The 19,711-nt window shown below is 48.8% G+C and overlaps 1 protein-coding gene across 2 annotated transcripts; it reads left to right on the top strand.

Moving 5' to 3' along the window:
- Nucleotides 1-3,801: 3,801 nt before the first annotated feature.
- LOC108399923 (chymosin-like) lies at nt 3,802-19,639 on the top strand. 2 transcript variants are annotated; one of them, XM_017664973.3, is made up of 9 exons: nt 3,802-3,903; nt 6,202-6,352; nt 7,255-7,372; nt 8,304-8,422; nt 15,298-15,497; nt 17,096-17,209; nt 17,955-18,099; nt 18,678-18,776; nt 19,397-19,639. In XM_017664973.3, the coding sequence occupies exons 1-9, from the start codon at nt 3,842-3,844 to the stop codon at nt 19,532-19,534; spliced, it is 1,146 nt and encodes a 381-aa protein (XP_017520462.3). In that variant the 5' UTR covers nt 3,802-3,841; the 3' UTR covers nt 19,535-19,639. The 2 variants fall into 2 exon arrangements, with proteins under 2 accessions (XP_017520462.3, XP_036860725.2); XM_037004830.2 differs by lacking the exon at nt 17,096-17,209.
- The last annotated feature ends 72 nt before the right edge of the window (nt 19,640-19,711 follow it).

Genomic DNA, 19,711 nt, shown 5'->3' with positions numbered 1-19,711 from the left:
TGAATAATATTCCATGGAATGCATATACCACATTTAGTTTATCCATCCATCCATCTATGGATGGAAAGTTGGGCTGCTTCCACCTTTTGGCTATTGAGAATAATGCTGCTTTGAGCATGGATGGACCCATATCTTTTTGAGGTCTTTCTTTCAATTTTTCTACCCAGAAGTGGAATTTCTGGATCATATGGCAATTCTGTTTAATTTTTTGAGGAAATCACCACGCTGTTCCCAGTAATGGCTGCACCGTTTTATATTCCCACCAGCAATATACAAGGGTTCCAATTTCTCCATGTCATTGCCAGCATTTTGTTATTTTCTGTTTTTTTTTGATAGCAGCCATCCTCATGGGTGTGAGGTGATATCTCATCGTGGTTTGATTTGCATTTCCCTAATGATTAGTGATGTTGAGCACCTTTCATATGTTTGTGGGTCATTTATGTATCTTCTCTGGAGAAATGTCTTTTTTCAAGTTCTTTTCCATTTTGTAAAAAAATAGGCTACTTGCTTCCAGTGCATGTTGTTTAGTTGTAGGAATTCTTTATGTATTTTGTTAAGCCCTTGTCAGATATTCGATTTGCAAATATTTTCTCCCATTCTGTAGGCTGCATTTTCACTTTGTTGGTAGTGTCCTTTGATGCACAGAAGTTTTTGGTTTTGATGTGGTCTAATATATCTGTTTTTTTTCTTTTGTTGCCTATGTTTTTGAAAGAAATCATTTCCAAATCCAATGTCATGAAACTTGTGAAGTGGAAATTTGGAGGCAAGTCTTCCTCCTCAACTATTTAATGATTCCTTAAAACTGTCTTTGTAAAGCAAAGCATTCATGCTCTCCAGCTGGGTGACACAGTAATTCTGTCCCACTGTCCTGCAGTGGCCTCATGTTCTCCATGTCACCTTCAGCACCCCATGTTAGCACTGCCTTGTCAGGTCATGACGTGTGGGTGCTCAGTGGAGGTGGAGGCACAGCTGGGAGGGGCTTGTTTTCTGCTAGAGAATCTCCCCATCATATTTTTCCTCTCTCCCATTCTGCTTTTCCTCCTCCTCTCATCTCCCTACTTAAAAAACAGCCCGAAATGAGAGTTAGGACCCAGCTCCCTGCTGAGCTTCCGGCAGGCTCAGCGGAATGGCCTCCCCATGGGGCAGGGCCTGGGTGGCCCGAGTGGCCGGCTCTGTGTTGGTTTCCATCCTCTTCCTTCTGGACATGCTGGATGGCATGTGTCAAACTTATAAATTTGGAATTTATTTGGAGACGTCTTGGAATTAATCTCAGTCTTTAAAATACTTTTATTTAGAAATAATCTCAGGCTTTTAGAAAGAGCACAGAGAATTCCTACATACCTTCACAGAGGAAACCCAAATGTGGACGCCTTGCCCTATTTCCTTTGTCTCCCATTCTCTTTCTCTCTTGTTCTCTCTATATTTTATAATCTGTTAGAAAGTAGGTTGTGGAGATAATACTCCTCTACTTCAGTATGTCCCCAAAATCAAGGATATTTTCTTATACTTATTAAAATTAAAATCAGCACACATATCAAAGCCAGAAAACTGACATCAATCCAATACTTACTACTTAAGGTTTTGACCAAGTCCACTTCCTCAGTTATTTAGTGAGTCTGTAAAACTGTATTCTTAAAGCAAAGCATGATCTTAAGACGTGTGTCACAGTGATCTAGGGGCCCAAGTCTGCCAACAGTCCAGGGTCCTGCATCAGGGCGGGGTTGCCTCCCAGCCCCCGTCTCCTCCTGCTCTTCTCTCCCATTCAGGAAGCTGGAATGTGCTTCCCAGTCACTGCTGCCCGTCACCGATAATGTGCTCTCCTGCGTGTAGGGCGGGATCCTCAACCCCATCCTTCTCCCAGTTCCATGATGCATTGGGCAGAGGGTTCCAGGGCTCAGGTCACTTGATGCAGAACAAATAGAGGTGCAGGTTTGGAGCCTGGGAGCTGTTCTCTCCCCAAAGCTCTGCTGACCATGGCTGGTGGGCAGGCCGGTGTGTCACTTTGGGAGATCACTTCTGAGGCAGGAGGGGGCAGGGTGGGTGCCGTTATACATGTGCAGGGCAGCCTTCTGGTGCGTCAGGTCTCTACCCTCCAAAGGTCTATCCCAGCTGGTTGTTGCTGTTCTTCTGTCCTACATTAAAGACCCTGGGTCCCCTTGATCTTCAGCCTGAGGCTTGTCGGGAGTGGACATGATTCAGTCATCTTTGCTGAACTGCAGAATTTTGGTGCTGGGAGGGTCATGTGGTCAAATGGAGAGAATGTACAGTCAAGAATTAAATAGTTTAAATCCTAGGTCCATTTGCTATTATCTGAGTGACTTGGAGAATTAGTTATGCTTTTTATGTTTCTATTTGCTCATCTGTAAAATGGGGTATTTTAAGATAGTAAATGCAAGGTATCTGACACTAAGTAAGCGTACAATACATGGTATAGGCTTTTAAAGTGGCTGAATAATATTTTGAGGGACTGATTTATGATTTTTAAAAATCCTTTCATTTTATTCTTTTTCTTCCTCAGGATAGGACAAGCCAGCTCCACCCTTCTTTCCCTCGGGAAAGGTGTGGGCAGGGCAGAAAGCAGAAGTGACCTGCAAGATGTCCAGGCTGGGATGTTTTTGCCTGCAGTCTAAGATCATAGGAGAATGTGAGGCCCCTTAGAGGACTTAGAAGGAAAAGAAGGGGAAGCAGGTAGGTCCTGAGTGGTGGGGGCTTGGATCCTCCTCCCTGGTGGCGGCCGACTGCATGCCCACCTCTTCTGCTGCCCAGCCTGCTCTCCTGCTCCAGCCTGCCTCACTGCGTAGATGTCTGTGTAGGGGGCAGGGTGTCAGCGCTGTGGCCTCCTGCGCACCTGTGGTCCCGAAGCTCCTGCCTTACCCTGACTTGATCCCGATTTTGCAGCTTATGGGCTCCCCTGGCCTCTGGGATGTGACCTTCTCCACCACTCTCACGCCAAGTCTTTGTTTCCCTTCTTGCCATCATTCTCTCAAAGGCTGCAGGCCTGGGATCCTACCTGTACCCTGGGTCCTCTCCTCATCACAAACCCCTGCCTATGTGCTTCCCAGGAGCTCTGCCTAGACTTCCCTGTGGGACTCAGGTACCAAGTTTTGGCTTGATCTGTTCCCTAAGCCTGACCGTCTTGTCCTCTCTTCCCCCATCCACTGTGTGTGTGGCACACGCTGCATCCCCAGTTCACCCTCCCCATCCTCCCAATTGCTCATGGGATCTGCCATCTACCCCCTCACCTTCCCAACACTCTTCTCATGGAGTCCAGGGCCACAGCCCTGGGGGTGCAGGGGGCTTGGGCCTGCCATCCCTCTTAGACCCAGGTGACAGGTTGGACGTGTGCTCTCAGCCGCAGATGCCCCTTTAGGATGAGAGTGAGTACCAACGGGGGAACAGCCGGGAGACTCCGGGCCAGGGCAGGCTGCTGGCTCCCCAGGAAGGGGGGCAGCCAGGGCAGGAGTGGGGTCCACTGGGAATAGGCCTTTTTACAGACCATAAGGTAGAACACAAGACAGTTTCTGGTGGTGGCCCCACTTATGTTAACTCAGAAAGTCCTGCTGGGGCGGAGAACTCTGATAAGGGAGGCCTGTCTGGCATTTCCTGGCCTGAAGATCAGGTATGTGCACCCTTTGACTTTGAACTCCCTGGAGTGGTGGAATTTATGGCCCTTATCACAGTGCACTGGGTACCCTGGGAGCAATCTTAATGTGCTTGTGTAGTGGCCTGAGTCAGGGGCTACCTCTGCAGCCTGGGCTTCCAGCCAGAGGGAACTGCACACCCTCTATATAGGCTGGGGGAATGTGTACCAGCTCCAGCAGTGGCCAGCCTGTGGCCCAGGATGCGGTGTCTTGTGGCGCTACTTGCAGTATTAGCTCTCTCCCAGGGCAGTGGGACCAGCAGGTGGGTGTCAGGCCCCAGGGGAGGGGAGGGCATGGCATGCATCTGATCTGGGCAGGTCTCTCCCTGGCCTTCCAGCCATGGGTTCCCCTGGGGAGTCTTTGGAGGAGATGCCGCAGGGTCCCAAGATAAGTGCTCCATCTGTTTTCTCTTTGCATTTGGGACCTTTTCCTCTAAGGGGGCCCCTGCACTTCAGGGTGTGGTGAGCTACAACACAGGGGCAAGTGGGCAGCCTGGGAGACTGAGGGTGCGGCTTCTGGAATCATGCGATTTGATATCGAGCTCCACCACTCTCCTAACTCTCTGTGGTTGGTTTCCTCATCTACTGTAAAATTAGGATACAGAAGTATCCATCTTCTAGGGTTGTCATGAGGAGGATATGAGTTAACATCTATAAATTGCTTTGAGCAATGGATAGTACATGTAAGCGTTATCTGCATTTGTCAAAGTTCTCTGTTGTCTCCATGCCTTTGTGGGTGAAGTTCCCAGGTTCTTCTCCAAAATTAATAACCAATATTGATTGAGCTGCTTTCTACCAGGTGCTACACATTTAACTAGGTCTTCACAAATTCTCTTGGATTAGTTAGATACTATTATTTGCATTTTACAGATGAGGAAACTGTTGTTCAGGGAGGGTCCCTGAACTGCCCAAGGCCACATGGTCGGTAGTGGAGGAGCTAGGACGTGGTCTCAGGTGGGCTTGCACTCTTGCCATGACATCACACTGCCTCCTGTTCCCAATTTCGAGCCCTGTCAAGCTCCAAGCCCAGGGAAACCTGAACCCATCCCTGGGAAGCCGTATCCCTGAAAAGGAGTCAGGGTACCTTTGACCAGCCTGGGCTCCTTGTAGTGGTCCTGAAAAGTGAAGTTTTTCCAAGTGCCAGGCATCGGTGGCCTCAGCAAGGGACTGGAGTCAACACTGGGTGGGAGGTTTCCGTGGAGGATTGCCCCCCTGCTCTCCGCGTGGGGGGCAGACTGCCTCTGAAGCTGTGGCTGCCCTCTGAGGGAGGCTCTCTGGCGCCTTGTGCTGCCATGGGACCGCTCAGCTGACACAGCCCCACTGTGAGAGTCACCAGGCGGAATGAGCAACTGGATCCTGAGCTGAGCAAGTGGGGAGCTCTGGGGGCCTGGATGGGAAAGGGCAGCCACGGGCTTGGTCCCTGGAGCCCCGCCCAGCCTCCTTCCTTTGGGCTGAAGTCCTTTCCTACCATCAAAGAGAAAGGCCAAGAAATGTCTCAAGGACTTTTCATTTATGTCAAGTCCAGTCTGAAGTCACACTTGAGGGTGGGAGGCACCTGAGGAGAGACTGTAATTCACATGTGAGCCAGTTCCCCATGGGACCCATTTGGAATGTGAACAACATGAGAAAACCTTTTTCTTTATCGGTCTTAAAACTACAGCCGTTTTACTACTTTCAAAGCACTTTCACATCTGTGGTCTCCAGTGGTCCTTAAATCAGCCTGAGGCCACGTGACGCTAAGTGCTGGGAGGGGTGCTGGGCCCCTCAGCTCCGTTCCTTCATCCTGCAGGAGGAGCAGCAGGAGCCAGAGGGGTGAAGCCAAGCAGCTGGTCAAAGGTGGGGACTGGCTGGGAAGGGAGGAGTTAACCGGGTTTGCCATGAATGAGCTGCAGCTTGTGGGCTTCTGGGGCTCCGTGGAGGGCCACAGGGGGCAGAGCAGGGTCTCGGCTCACAGCCCTGTTCCTGTTGATTTACCTCCATCATCCAACACCTGAACTCTGTCAGGAGCTCTCTGGGGACCACACTCTGTCTGAAATCCCTTGAAGAATTTCCACCCACTTTCGGCTACTCAGGGCTTGCAAGGGGTGGGGGCATTGTCATAGCATTTACCACAGTGTGGGGGGCACCATTTTCCTCTCTAGACATTGCTCTGGACAATAGAGACTGTGCCCTTTTCACTATTGTGTCCCCTGTGCCCCATACAGTGTCCGGCACATAGTAGGTACACAGCAAGAATTTGGAGACTGAATGAATGACAATGTGCTTAAGTCTCTCAAATCTCAGAGCTGCAAAACTTACTAGTGGGTTATAAAATAGATCTATTGAGTCTTCACAGTGTTAAAAAAAGAAAAAGAAATAGGAAATTACAAGAGTGCACTGCATTTCGTAAGGGCAAGCATTGATTTGTGAGCTGATGTAAAATAGAATTTTTACTTGGGGTCATAATTTTTAAAAAGTGGTGGAGTGGCTTACAGAGCCCAGAGGCTCTGGGCACTTCTCAGAGGCTGGGCAGTCCTGGGGAGATGCCCACTCTTGTCCTTAATTCCTCCACATCTCCTCAGAATCCCTCTGCACAAAAGCAAGTCGCTGAGAAGGGCCCTGAAGGAGCGAGGGCTCCTGGAGGATTTCCTGAGGACTCACCATTATGCCATCAGCAGGAAGTACTCCAGCGGCGGGGAGGTGGCCAGAGAGCCCCTGACCAACTACCTGGACGTGAGTGGCCCTGCCAGCCTTCCAGTGATGATTCTCATGGATGCCAGGATGCCATGAAGGCCCCTCTGCCCCAGCCCCTGGCTCTTCCCAGCTTGGAGCCCCAGGGGTGTGGAGGCATCTCCCTGCCCCTTGGTCAGCTTCTCAGAGGGCCAGAGACCCAGCATGGACAGAGCTCTTGCCTTCAAGCCTCTGGAGGGTCAGAGCTCAGACGACCTGCCTGCCAAAAGCATCCCTCGGGGGGACGTAAATCTGCTCCTGGATCCACCCTCAGGCCTATCTTTCCCTGCCCAGGGAACCTGGGTCTTAGTCTGGGCTGGGCAGGGATGGAGCAGCTTGTGCCCCAAGGAACACCCCTTGTACCCTCTTCCTTTCTGGAGCCTGTCTCTCATCCGTCATTCCTGGATGAAAACAAGCAGCCTTTGCTCTCTTCTACGCTCTTGTCCCCTCATCCAGGTCACCCTCATCCCCGCTCCAGACCTCGTTCTGAATAGGGGAGAGCTGGCAAGGACGTATGGATGGAAAGCTGGGGTCAGGTCTTGGGGGCCTGAGCCTTGCCAGGACTCATCTCTACCCCATCTCTATGTCCTGGCAGGGGTGGCCCCATCATCCTACCAGGCAGGCTGAAGGTTTGGTCTAATGTCTGCTTCTGGGCTGATTCCAGCAGCGGTTGTAGGGCTTGTTTGTGGGGAAGCAGGCCGAGCCTGGCTTGGGGCAGGAGCCCAGAGTGGGGGCTGGAGGTGAAGAACCCTCCCCTGTGAGACTCATTCTAGTTCTCCCCCTCAACCTGCCCCGTCTCTGGGCAGAAGGCATGGGGGCTACAAAACTGAATAGTCTCCATGCCAAGCACCAGTCCTCCCCGCCCTGCCATACCCCAGCCCTGACCGGGTGCTATCTGTCCTCAGTGTCAGTACTTTGGGAAGATCTACATTGGGACACCACCCCAGGAGTTCACCGTGGTGTTTGACACTGGCTCCTCAGACCTCTGGGTGCCCTCTGTCTACTGCAAGAGTGATGCCTGCCGTGAGTGACCCCCCTTTCCCGCCCACCCCTCCACTCAGACCCTGGAGCCACTCTGCCAGCCTAGGAAGGGTGGCTGTGGAAACGTGGGGTGGCAGGAGAGACTGCTTTGACATTCCTAGCCTCCCACTTGTATCCTCTCTCCTTGCTTAGCTCTTGCAACTGTCCAGACTGGAAAGGTGTGCAAATAATGGTCTAATGTGTAAAACACCAGTTGGAAATGAGGGGACTGTAGGTTCTTTGTTTGCTTGTTTATTTATTTTATTTTATATTTTATTAAGGTATGATTGATGTACACTCTTATGAAGGCTTCACATGAAAAAACAATGTGGTTACTGCATTTACCCATATCATCAAGTCCCCACCCATTCCCCAGTGCAGTCACTGCCCATCAGGGCAGCAAGATGTTCGCTTGTTTGTTTCTGTCAGGAACCAAGGCAAGCTGCTCACCCTGCCGGTCCTGTTTCCTTCCTATGAGCAGGGCTGTGATGGCTGGGAGGACAGAGTGAGAGGGGCATTAGTAATGAAGAGGAACATCTAATATATGCTCATAATTGATTTCTCCAGCTACCCTGGGAGGTTGGTGCTCTCTTTATCCCTAAATACCAGATGAGGAACCAACGTTCAGAGAAGAAAAGAGACTTGCCTAGATCACGAAGTTGGGAAAACTAAAATGTCCATGGAAGCCATAGGGATGGCTTTTCCCCCCTTTTTTGTTTGGAAGCTATACAGGTAGCTGAGGGTTGGCAAATATAAATTTCTTTACCAGGCTCTGTAGGGGCAAGAGAGATTGGGCTGCTCAGTTTCAGTAGAGAGAATGGTTAGTATTTAGAACATATTCTTACAAGGCCTGGTGAGGGTCTTGGTGCTGGCTGGCACTGTCCAGTGGCAAGAAGATTCTACAGGTCTCACTAACCCTGGGTCTGTGTTCCAGAAAACCACCACCGCTTCGACCCGTACAAGTCCTCCACCTTTCAGAACATGGGCAAGCCCCTGTCCATCCACTATGGCAGGGGCAGCATGCGGGGCGTAATGGGCTTCGACACTGTCACTGTGAGTGGGGCTTTGGGCCAGCCAGGGCTCACCCTTCCTTCCCCACCAGCCGCTTGCCCGCCCAGACCCCCTGGCTCTGGTGGGTCACCCTGCCGGCCCTTTGGGTCCTGTCCCCCTGGGTGGTCTGGTGGGTTAGATTTGGAGAGGATTTTAGCCAGCAGCAGCTGGGGGCTTTCCCTCCGTGCATCCGCCCCTTCCCATGTCAGCCCCCGAGCTCCACCTGAGGAGCTTCTCCAGCTTGTTTCCATCTTCCCAATCCTTCTTTCATCTGCCCTTGCCATTGTTAGCTCAGAATCCTCAACCTGCCCCAGCACTAAGCTCTTCAGTCTCACATGTGTGACCTTATTTTAAATGTAGTTCTTCCAAGAGGCCTTTGAGGAAGGTTCTATTATCTCCATCGTTCAGTGAGGTAACTGAGGCTCAGACGAATTGCTAACATGCCTGAAGTCACACAGTTGGTGTCTCTGAGTGTCTCTGACTCTCTGAACTGTGCTCTTGGCTTGACCTTACCCTTTACAAGTCAGAGCAGCATCTTCTTCCAAGTCAGAGAGCACAGGGCTCCCCATACTAAAATACCGAATTCAGATGTGGGCCCAGTAGGTGACCAAGGTGTGTTAGCTTCTCTTTCCCCATCCACTGTCCAAGATTAAAGGCCCAGTGACATCCCCTGGTGCTGACTACCTTGCTCTTCTTTGAGGTCCTGCTTGGGTCTGACCAGTCTTTTTTGCTTTGAGCCCAAAAGGACAGAGCCTTTCCCTGCTGACAACCCTCTCCTCAGCTTCGTCCCTTGGCTGGCAGGGGCCCGCCAGCTCAGGCCTCCCCAGGAATCAGGCATGCTGGCTGAGGTGGCCCAGCAGATAGGTCTCTGGAAAGCGAATTCCCTGCCCAGCACCTTCCTCTGCTACCTGAAGCGATGTGCTTTCTTTCCCCCATGTTCCCGGAGCAGCTGGCCCTTTCCTGTTGGCTATGGCTCTGGTGCATCTGCCCTTCCCTCACGCCCCTTGGGCAAGAGGTGGGAGAGAGCTCCAGGGCTCAGGAGCCCCTTGGCTCTCTCCTGTGGATGTGGGGACTAGTTGAGGCATCCAAGGAAGAGAGAGAAGATCAGTGTGGGTGGAAGAGTGGGTTCAGGGGTCAGAGGAGTGAGATGAGGTGTGAGGAGCAGGACCAGAACCCAGGGGGACCCTAGGACAAAGATTTTATCCTGAGGGCCACTAGGACCCTCTGGAGGGTTGTAGCAAGGGGTGGCATGGCTGATGTTGATTTTCAAAGATTACTTTGGCTACCTGTGTGGAGGATGGATTAAAAGGGCTAGAGTTGAAGGGAGGGGTCCTGTGAGCCACTCTGGTAGCTCAAAATAGACTGGTGGATGTGTCAGCCCTCCTGGGAAGTGGGCAGATGAATAGGATATTCTGGAGTTAGCTCTTCCTTACCATAGTGCCAATACCTGCTCAGTGTCCAAACATCTGGTCACTGCTCCACGAATGTGCAACATTAGTGCTTTTCCGCCCAGGCACTACCTTGAGATGCATTGTTATTTATCCATTTAAGAGATAAGGAGGTTGAAGCTCAGAAAGCCACATGTCCAAAGTCACAGCACACAACAGAGCAAGGACACACATCTAGGTTTTTTTTATTTTTTAAAATTTTGGTATCATTAATACACAATTACATGAGCAACACTGTGATTACTAGATTCCCCACATTATCAAGTCCCCACCACATACCCCATTAAAGTCACTGTCCATCAGTGTAGTAAGATGCCATAGAATCACTACTTGTCTTCTCTGTGCTATACTGCCTTCCCTGTGCACCCCCTGCTTCATTATGTGTGCTAATCATAATGCCCATTATTCCCCTCCTCTCTCCCTTCCCACCCCACCACCAAGTCCCTTTCCCTTTGGCAACTGTTAGTCCACTCTTGGGTTCTGTGAGTCTGCTGCTATTTTTTTCTTTCAGTTTTGGCTTTGTTCTTATACTCCCCAGATGAGTGAAATCATTTGGTGCTTGTCTTCTCTGCCTGGCTTATTTCACTGAGCATAATACCCTCTAGCTCCATCCATATTGTTGCAAATGGTAGGATTTGTTTTCTTCTTATGGCTGAATAAAACTCCGTTGTGTATACGTACCACATCTTTATCAATTCATCTACTAATGGACACTTAGGTTGCTTCCATTTCTTGGCTATTGTAAATACTGCTGCAATAAATATAGGGGTGCATATATCTTTTTCAAACTGGGCTCCTGCATTCTTAGGGTAAATTCTGAGGAGTGGAATTCCTGGGTCAAATGGTATTTCTATTCTGAGTTTTTTGAGGGACCTCCATACTGCTTTCCACAACGGTTGAACTAGTTTACATTCCCACCAGCAGTGTTGGAGGATTCCCCTTTCTCTGCATCCTCACCAGCATTTGTTGTTCCTATTCTTTTCTGTGTTGGCCATCCTAACTGGCATGAGGTGATAATCTCATTTTGGTTTTAATTTGCATTTCCCTGATAATTAGTGATGTGGAGCATCTTTTCATGTGCCTGTCGGCCATCTGAATTTCTTCTTTGGAGAATTGTCTGTTCATATCCTCTGCCCATTTTTTAATAGGGTTATCTGCTTTTTGGGTGTTGAGGCATATGAGTTCTTTATATATTTTGGATGTTAACCCCTTGTCAGATATGTGATTTACAAATATATTCTCCCATACTGTAGGATGCATTTTTGTTCTGCTGATAGTGTCCTTTAGCTGTACAGAAGCTTTTTAGCATGATGTAGTCCTATTTGTTCATTTTTTATTTTGTTTCCCTTGCCCGAGGAGATGCATTCAGGAAAAAGTGGCTCATGTTTATATGCAAGAGATTTTTGCCTATGTTTTCTTCTAAGAGTTTTATGGTTTCATGACTTACCTTTAGGTCTTTGATCCATTTTGAGTTTACTTTTGTGTATGAGGTTAGACAATAATCCAGTTTCATTCTCTTACACGTAGCTGTCCAGTTTTGCCAACACCAGCTGTTGAAGAGGCTGTCATTTCCCCATTGTATATCCATGGCTCCTTTATCATATATTAATTGACCATATATGCTTGGGTTAATATCTGGAATCTCTATTCTGTTCCATTGGTCTATGGATCTGTTCTTGTGCCAGTACCAAATTGTCTTGATTACTGTGGCTTTGTAGTAGAGCTTGAAGTCAGGGAGCATAATTCCCCCCTCTTTATTCTTCCTTCTCAGGATTACTTTGGCTATTCAGGGTCTTTTGTGGTTCCATATGAATTTCAGAACTATTTGCTCTAGTTCATTGAAGAATGCTGTTGGTATTTTGATAGGGATTTCATTGAATCTGTAGATTGCTTGAGGCAGGATGGCCATTTTAACAATATTAATTCTTCCTATCCATGAGCACGGGATGTGTTTCCATTTGTTAGTATCTTCTTTAATTTCTCTTATGAGTGTCTTGTAGTTTTCAGAGTATAGGTCTTTCACTTCCTTGGTTAGATTTATTCCTAGGTATTTTATTCTTTTTGATCAATTGTAAATGGAATTGTTTTCCTGATTTCTCTTTCTGCTGGTTCATCATTAGTGTGTAGGAGTGCAACAGATTTCTATGTATTAATTTTGTATCCTGCAACTTTGCTGAATTTAGATATTAGATCTAGAAGTTTTGGAGTAGATTCTTTAGGGTTTTTATCTACAATATCATGTCATCCACAAACAGGGATGGTTTAACTTCTTCCTTGCCAATCTGGATGTCTTTTATTTCTTTTTGTTGTCTGATTGCCATGCCGAGGACCTCCAGTACTATGTTGAATAAAAGTGGGGAGAGTGGGCATCCTTGTCTTGTTCCTGATCTTAGAGGAAAAGCATTCAACTTCTTGCTGTTAAGTATAATGTTGGCTGTGGGCTTGTCATATATGGCCTTTATTATGTTGAGGTACTTGCCCTCTATACCCATTTTGTTGAGAGTTTTTATCATGAATGGATGTTGAGTTTTGTCAAATGCTTTTTAGCATCTGTAGAGATGATCGTGTGGTTTTTGTCCTTCTTTTTATTGATGTGGTGGATTATGTTGATGGATTTTCGAATGTTATACCATCCTTGCATCCCTGGAATGAATCTCACTTGATCATGATGGATGATCTTTTTGATATATTTTTGAATTCAGTTTGCTAATATTTTGTTGAGCATTTTTGCACCAATCAGGGATATTGGTCTGTAATTTTCTTTTTTGGTGGTGTCTTCGCCTGGTTTTGGTATTAGAGTGATGTTGGCCTCATAGAGTGAGGCTTTAGATTCATGGTTTAGAGTGAGTTTGGGAGTATTCCCTCCTCTTTTACTTTTTGGAAAACTTTAAGGAGGATGGGTATTAGGTCTTCACTAATGTTTGATAAAATTCAGCAGTGAAACCATCTGGTACAGGGGTTTTGTTCTTAGGTATTTTTTTGATTACCAATTCAATTTCCTTGCTGGTAATTTGTCTATTAAGATTTTCTATTTCTTCCTGGGTCAGCCTTGGAAGGTTGTATTTTTCTAGAAAGTTGTCCATTTCTTCTAGGTTATCCAGTTTGTTACCATATAATTTTTCATAGTATTCCCTCATAATTCTTTGTATTTCTGTGGTGTCCATAGTGATTTTCCCTTTCTCATTTCTGGTTCTGTTTATGTGTGTGGACTCTCTTTTTTCTTGATAACTCTGGATAGGGGTTTATCTATTTTGTTTATTTTCCCAAAGAACCAGCTCCTGCTTTCATTGATTCTTTCAATTGTTTTATTCTTCTCAATTTTATTTATTTCTGCTCTAATCTTTATTATGTCCCTCCTTCTACTGATTTTGGGCCTCATTTGTTCTTCCTTTTCTAGTTTCATTAATTGTGTGTTTAAACTGTTCATTCAGGATTGTTCTTCTTTCCTGAGGTAGGCCTATATTGCAATATACTTCCCTCTTAGCAAGGCCTTTGCTGCGTCCCATAGATTTTTGCAGTGTCGAGTTATTGTTGTCCTTTGTCTCCATATATTGCTTGATCTCTGTTTTTCCATTGATTATTTAGGAGCATGTTATTAAGCCTCTCCATGTGTTTGTGGGCTTTTTTGTTTTCTTTGTGTAATTTATTTCTAGTTTCATACCTTTGTCATCTGAGAAGCTGGCTGGTACAATTTCAATCTTTTTGAATTTACTGAGTCTCTTTTTCTGCCCTAGTATATGATCTATTCTTGAAAATGTTCCATGTGCACTTGAGAAGAATGTGTATCCTGTTGCTTTTGGATACACAACATTTCCTGTAGATGTCCATTAGGTCCATCTGTTCTAATATGTTGTTCAGTGCCTCTGTCTCTTTACTTATTTTCTGTCTGGTTTATCTGTCCTTTAGAGTGAGTGATGTGTTGAAGTCTCCTAAAATGAATGAATTGCATCCTATTTCCCCCTTTAATTCTGTTAGTATTTGTTTAATGTATGTAGATGATCCTGTGTTGGGTGCATAGATATTTATAATAGTTATATCCTCTTGTTGGACTGACCCCTTTATCCTTATGTAATGTCCTTCTTTGTTTCTTGTTACTTTCTGTGTTTTGAAGTCTATTTTGTCTGATACAAGTACTGCAACTCTGCTTTTTTCTCCCTAATAGTTACATGAAATATCATTTTCCATGCCTTTACTTTCAGTCTGTGTATGTCTTTGGGTTTGAAGTGAGTCTGTTGTAAGCAGCATATAGACAGGTCTTGTTTTTTATCCATTCAGTGACTCTATGTCTTTTGATTGGTGCATTCAGTCCATTTACATTTAGGGTGATTATCCATAGATAGGTACTTATTGCCATTGCAGGCTTTAGATTAGTGGTTACCAAATGTGCAAGGGTAATTCCCTTACTATCTAACAGTCTAATTTAACTCACTTAGCATGCTATTACAAACAAAACCTAAAGGTACTTTTTTTTACTCCTTTTTCTTCCTTCTCCATTCTTTATATGTTAGGTATCATATTCTGTACTCTTTGTCTGTCCCTTGATTGACTTTGGGGGTAGTTGATTTGATTTTGCATCTGCTTAGTAATTAATTTGCTGTGGTTTTATTTCACCTGGTGACAGCTATTTAATCTTCGGCACACTTCCTTCTATAGCGGTCCCTTCAAAATGCATTGTAGAGGTGGTTTGTGGGAGGTAAATTCTCTCAGCTTTTGCTTATCTGAAAATTGTTTAATTCCTTCTTCAAATTTAAATGATAACCTTGCCTGGTAGAATATTCTTGGTTTGAGGCCCTTCTGTTTCATTGCATTAAATATATCATGCCACTCCCTTCTGGCCTTTAAGGTTTCTGTTGAGAAATCTGACGATAACCTGGTGGGTTTTCCTTTGTACGTGATCTTTTTCTCTCTCTAGCTGCTTTTAAAAGTCTGTCTTTATCCTTGATCTTTGCCATTTTAATTATTATATGTCTTGATGTTGTCTTCCTTGGGTCCCTTGTGTTGGGAGATCTATCACAGCTAGGTTTTTAAGACACGAAGCATGTATGTATTCTTTCCTCCCACCGTGCTGCACCCATGGCTATTCCCTGGGGGATGCCCGGGTCTGGCACATGGCAGGGCTGCAGGGAGGCACAGGGCCTTGGAGCAGCCCTCATCCCACCCCTTTCTTCGGGCTTGTCCCCCAACTTCAGCACACCATGAACACTACTGCCTGCACCCTCCTCTGCGTCCTCTCTTCTCCCTATCCCCTGTCTCATTGGACCAGTTCCCCCAAACCACAGCCCAGAGCTGGGAAAGGAGGGGCTTTCCTTCTTAAGCTCACATGACTGTGCTGTCTGTAGGAGGGAGGGTGGGCCAGTGGAGGCTGCCCTGAGACCTTTATGCCTCTGGCCAAAGGGGCCCCTGGTGGAGGTCACACTGCTTCTCTTGCAGGTCTCCAGTATTGAGGACCACCACCAGACCGTGGGCCTGAGCACCCAGGAACCTGGTAATGTCTTCTTCTACTCTGTGTTCGACGGGATCCTGGGACTGGCCTACCCCTCTCTTGCCTCCGAATACTCTGTGCCTGTGTTTGACAACATGATGAACAGGCACCTGGTGGCCCGAGACCTGTTCTCAGTTTACATGAGCAGGTAGGTGCTGTCCCCAGCCAGGGCTAGACTTCTGTGGCCTGGCAAGGACTGTCATTCTGAGGAAAGTGTCCCCTTCAAGACACTGCAACTCAAGGGTGGTCACCAGCATCCGACCAACCCTCTCCTTATTTCCAGGCACATCCAATTCTTGTTCAAGGGTCCCAACATAGTCACGAATGCAGCCAGGGTCCTCTGGGCCAAAATGTGACTTTCATTTCTGGTGTCTGAACATTGAAGCCTATCCCCGTTTCTGCTCAGGGGGCCTTTAACCTCTTTTTCTAAAATGGCAGGCCTCAGTAATCATATGTTGATGTCACTGAGACTCAGGATTTTAGGGTAGGCTCCAAAGGAGTCCAGACTTCTTTCACTGTACAGGAAACTGAGGTCAGGGAGGGCCAATACCCCAGGAACTGGTGGCCAAGCTCCACCTGGAGCCTGGGACTCCTGACTCCCAGCCCAGTGTTCTCTGCTCTCCCTGTCTGCCTCTGGGATGATACAGCTCAGCTGGAAGAGGATGGCAGGATGGGGAGAAAGGGAGCCACACCCAGGAGAAGGGGCTGGGCAGCTGAGATCAGGAGAATCTAGGCATGGGGCTAATTGATGCTTTCATTCATTCACTCAATAGATATTTATGGGCCCTCACTATGGGCCAGGGCTGTGCCAGGAGATGGGAACACAACAGCAAACAAGAAAAACCAGGGAAACACACAACATGCACAATTACATGCACAACTATGATTACCACTGTGATAAGGGCACTCAGTACAGGGGAGATCTGGGTGCACTGAAGGCTTAATAATAATGCAGAAGCCCAGTCTAACCAACCTGTGTGTGTGTGGGGCAGTCAGGGGGAGCTCACTGAGGCATGAGTGGTAGCTAGCCAGGTGAGACAGCAGGACAGCACATTTCAGGTAGTGGGGACAGCGAGTGCGGAGCATGGAGGTGGGCAGAGCTTGATGAAGTCTCAGAGCCAAGAGTAGCGGAATGGGAAGTAGGGGACCCATCAGCGCACCGGCCGTGAGAGAGAGCCCAGAAGGAGCGGAAGGGGTTGGGGCTGGTGTCAGAAAGCCTTGGGTGGTGGGGGTGGGGACACAGGGTGACTGCTGGGAACACCCAAGGGTGCCCTGAGCAGAGCCTGGCAGTCCTGTGACCTGTGTGGTGGGTTACTTCCTGATGTCCCTTCACACAGTATGGTCATGCACTGGGCCTCAGGTGCCACCTCAGCCCGGAAGGCTGCAGAACTCAGAGAGAGAGGATACTGCAGCTGTGTCAGAGGAAAGCCCAGGGTGTCAGCGAGGCTGGGGGAGCTCAGTCAAAGCCTTCAGGGTGGAGGTGGGGATTGGGGACAAGGAGAACAGTGGGACAGGGGTGTCCTGTGTGGCTCCAATGGCTGCCTGGATATTGAAGATGTTGCTGCTAGACCCCATCAGCATGGATGTGCCTGTGTTCAGGATGGCCTTTGGCCCACACTGCTGTGGGAGCTTCCTAACAGGCCACCACCATGCCATTGACTGTCGCATCTGCCCCCATGTGGGGCTGCAGCACCTCCTCACAGAGCTGGGGTGTCAGAGTGCTGCAGCATGCCTTTCCTGTTTCAGGAATGGCCAGGGAAGCATGCTCATTCTGGGGGCCATTGACCCATCATATTACACAGGATCCCTGCACTGGGTGCCCATAACCAGGCAGGCATACTGGCAGTTCACTGTGGACAGGTAAGTGAGCAGCAGCTGTGGATGCCAGCTAGGGGCTGATGCCAGGCTTGGGGAGCTTAGGAGGCTTTGAGAAGGACTGTAGCACCACAACTCATAAGACCATCACACTAGAGTCTGAATTAGACATTTATAGAGCCAATGACCTTTGTCAGTGAGAATGCCAAACTTTCACCTGTACTTTATTAATAAGACTAGCTGCATTCACCAGGCACTTACCACCTGCTAGGCAATGTGACTATCTTGTTTATTCCTCACTAGAACCCTATGGGATGAGAGTTATTACCTTCATTTTATCACTTATTAACCTTGAGTTTGAACCTCAAAACCATCCCTTGAGGAAGCCAAGGAAGGGGTCACTAATGTTCCATTTCCTAAAGGAGAAGCGTGAGGGCAAGGAGGTGGGTAACTTGTCTGAGACATGCAGGAAGTCCACGGCCTGGAGAAAACAGAAACCAGATCTCAGGTGACTAGTGCAGAGCTTCCTCACCCCTCGGTGCACATCACTTTGCTGTTTTATTGACATTTTTGGACCACAGAAAGTAGGCTGGCCTCAATTTAGCCACTGAGTTGGGAGAAAATGGTTTGAGGTCTTTTCTCTGAGCTCAGAAAGTTATGGGGGCTCCAGGAAGGGTCTAGGTTGGTTGGGCTTCCCCCCCTGTCTGAGAATTCTGTCTGGGGAGCATAGGAGGGACCCAGGGAGGGTGGGCTAGATGCACTGGGGGCCCATCCTGTGTCCCCTCTGCAGCATCACTATCAATGGCGTGGTGGTGGCCTGTGATGGCGGCTGCGAGGCCATCCTGGACACAGGCACCTCCATGCTGGTGGGACCTAGCAGCGACATCTTCAATATCCAGGCAGCCATTGGAGCCACACAGGACCCATATGGCGAGGTGAGGCCAGGCCCTTACCCCCATCTCCCAGGCCCTCTTTGCACAAGGCAGAAATGACAAAGAGAGGGGAGGGGACCCACTTCACTGCAGACGGCGGGATCTCCTGGGAGGCCTTCACAGCGGCCTTCCAGCTTTGGCCCACCACTGCTGTGGGAGCTTCCATGTCTCATGCAGCGGCCAAGGGCTGACCTCCTGTCCCCTGGGAGGGTGGTGCGTCCCTGACTCGCTGAACTTTGCTGTGTCCCCTTGTTTCTCCCCCACCTGTGGTCTCCCCACTTCCTCCTTGACAGCTGAGGGCCCCCAGTGTCCAGGAGAGTTCTGGCTGGGGCTGCAGGGAAACACTGCCGCAAACCCTTTGTCTCATGCTGGGGCCTGTCCTTGGGTCGGCTGACAGCTGGTCCCCCTCAGTGTGATCCTCTCGAGGCCTGAGAGCCCCCCTAGGGTCCTCTCCATAGGCAGGTCCCTCCCCACTGCTTGGCTCCGGTGCAGAGGAGAGGGTCTGGCCTTGGCCCACCTCTGTCTCTTCCAGCTGGACAACCCCCATCACCCTTCTAAGAGGACCTCCCTCTGGTCTTTAGTTTGACATTGACTGCGGGAGCCTGAGCAGCATGCCTGAGGTGGTATTTGAGATACATGGAAGGAAGTACCCGCTGCCGGCCTCAACCTACACCAATGAGGTACGACCCTCTGGGGGAAGCCTGGCTCACCTGGCACCCCTCCTCTCCCGGCCTGGTCAGCAGGCCTGGGGATAAGTGGCACCCGGGTGGGGGTTGCAGAATGTACCGTTAGACCAACTGGCCCTTCTGAGCGGGGTCCTTCTGCACTTGAGCCTTATTTGTGGCTGCTCCAGCCTCACCCCAGGAGGAGTAAGGCTGACAGGGAGGGCAAAGGTGGTGGCTCGAGGGAGTGGGGGCAGGCAGGACCACAGCCCCCATGGGAACCTCTGTCCAGCTTCTACACTTGGAGCCCAGAACTTTGTTCAGGATTTTCTTAGGTAACCCGGGCTTTGTGGGGACCCAAGCCTTGTCCCCACTGACTCACTGGCCTCACTTTTGGCCTAATCCTGAGCACCCCAAACCTGGCAAGGCCGTGGAAGGGGAACCCCACTGGGTGATCTTGGATTAAGTCACATTAGTTTCTGAATGTCAATTTCTTCATCTGTTGAGTGAGATCTTCTGATGTGTGTGGAGTAACTATGATGGGGGGCAGGGGGCCGGAGAGAGTGAGGGTAGTGAGTGGTCTGCCATCGGGCCAGTGAGGGCATTGGGGCCAGCTTCTTGTCTGCCTTCTTTCCCAGATGGAGGGCATCTGCAGCAGTGGCTTTCAGGGTGATGGTGATTCCCAGCTGTGGATCCTGGGGGACGTCTTTATCCGGGAGTACTACAGTGTCTTTGACAGGGCCAGTAACCACGTGGGGCTGGCCAAGGCCATCTGATTGCATTGCTGACCAGGGACCACACTGTCCCCAAACACATGTGCACACGCACACACAAAGATCAGGTTTTCAAGCAGATGGTTCTCAATAAATACCGCATCTCTGCAAAGTGTGGTTTCCCTTGGGGCCGAAGCCCCGTGCCTTTAGGGGGTGGGGGGCAACCGTCACGTGGTGTTT

This window comes from Manis javanica, chromosome 4 (genome assembly GCF_040802235.1).
Source record: "Manis javanica isolate MJ-LG chromosome 4, MJ_LKY, whole genome shotgun sequence".
Lineage (NCBI taxonomy): Eukaryota > Metazoa > Chordata > Mammalia > Pholidota > Manidae > Manis > Manis javanica.
Note: the sequence above shows the minus strand (reverse complement) of the source record. Positions and strands in the feature narration are given on the sequence as shown.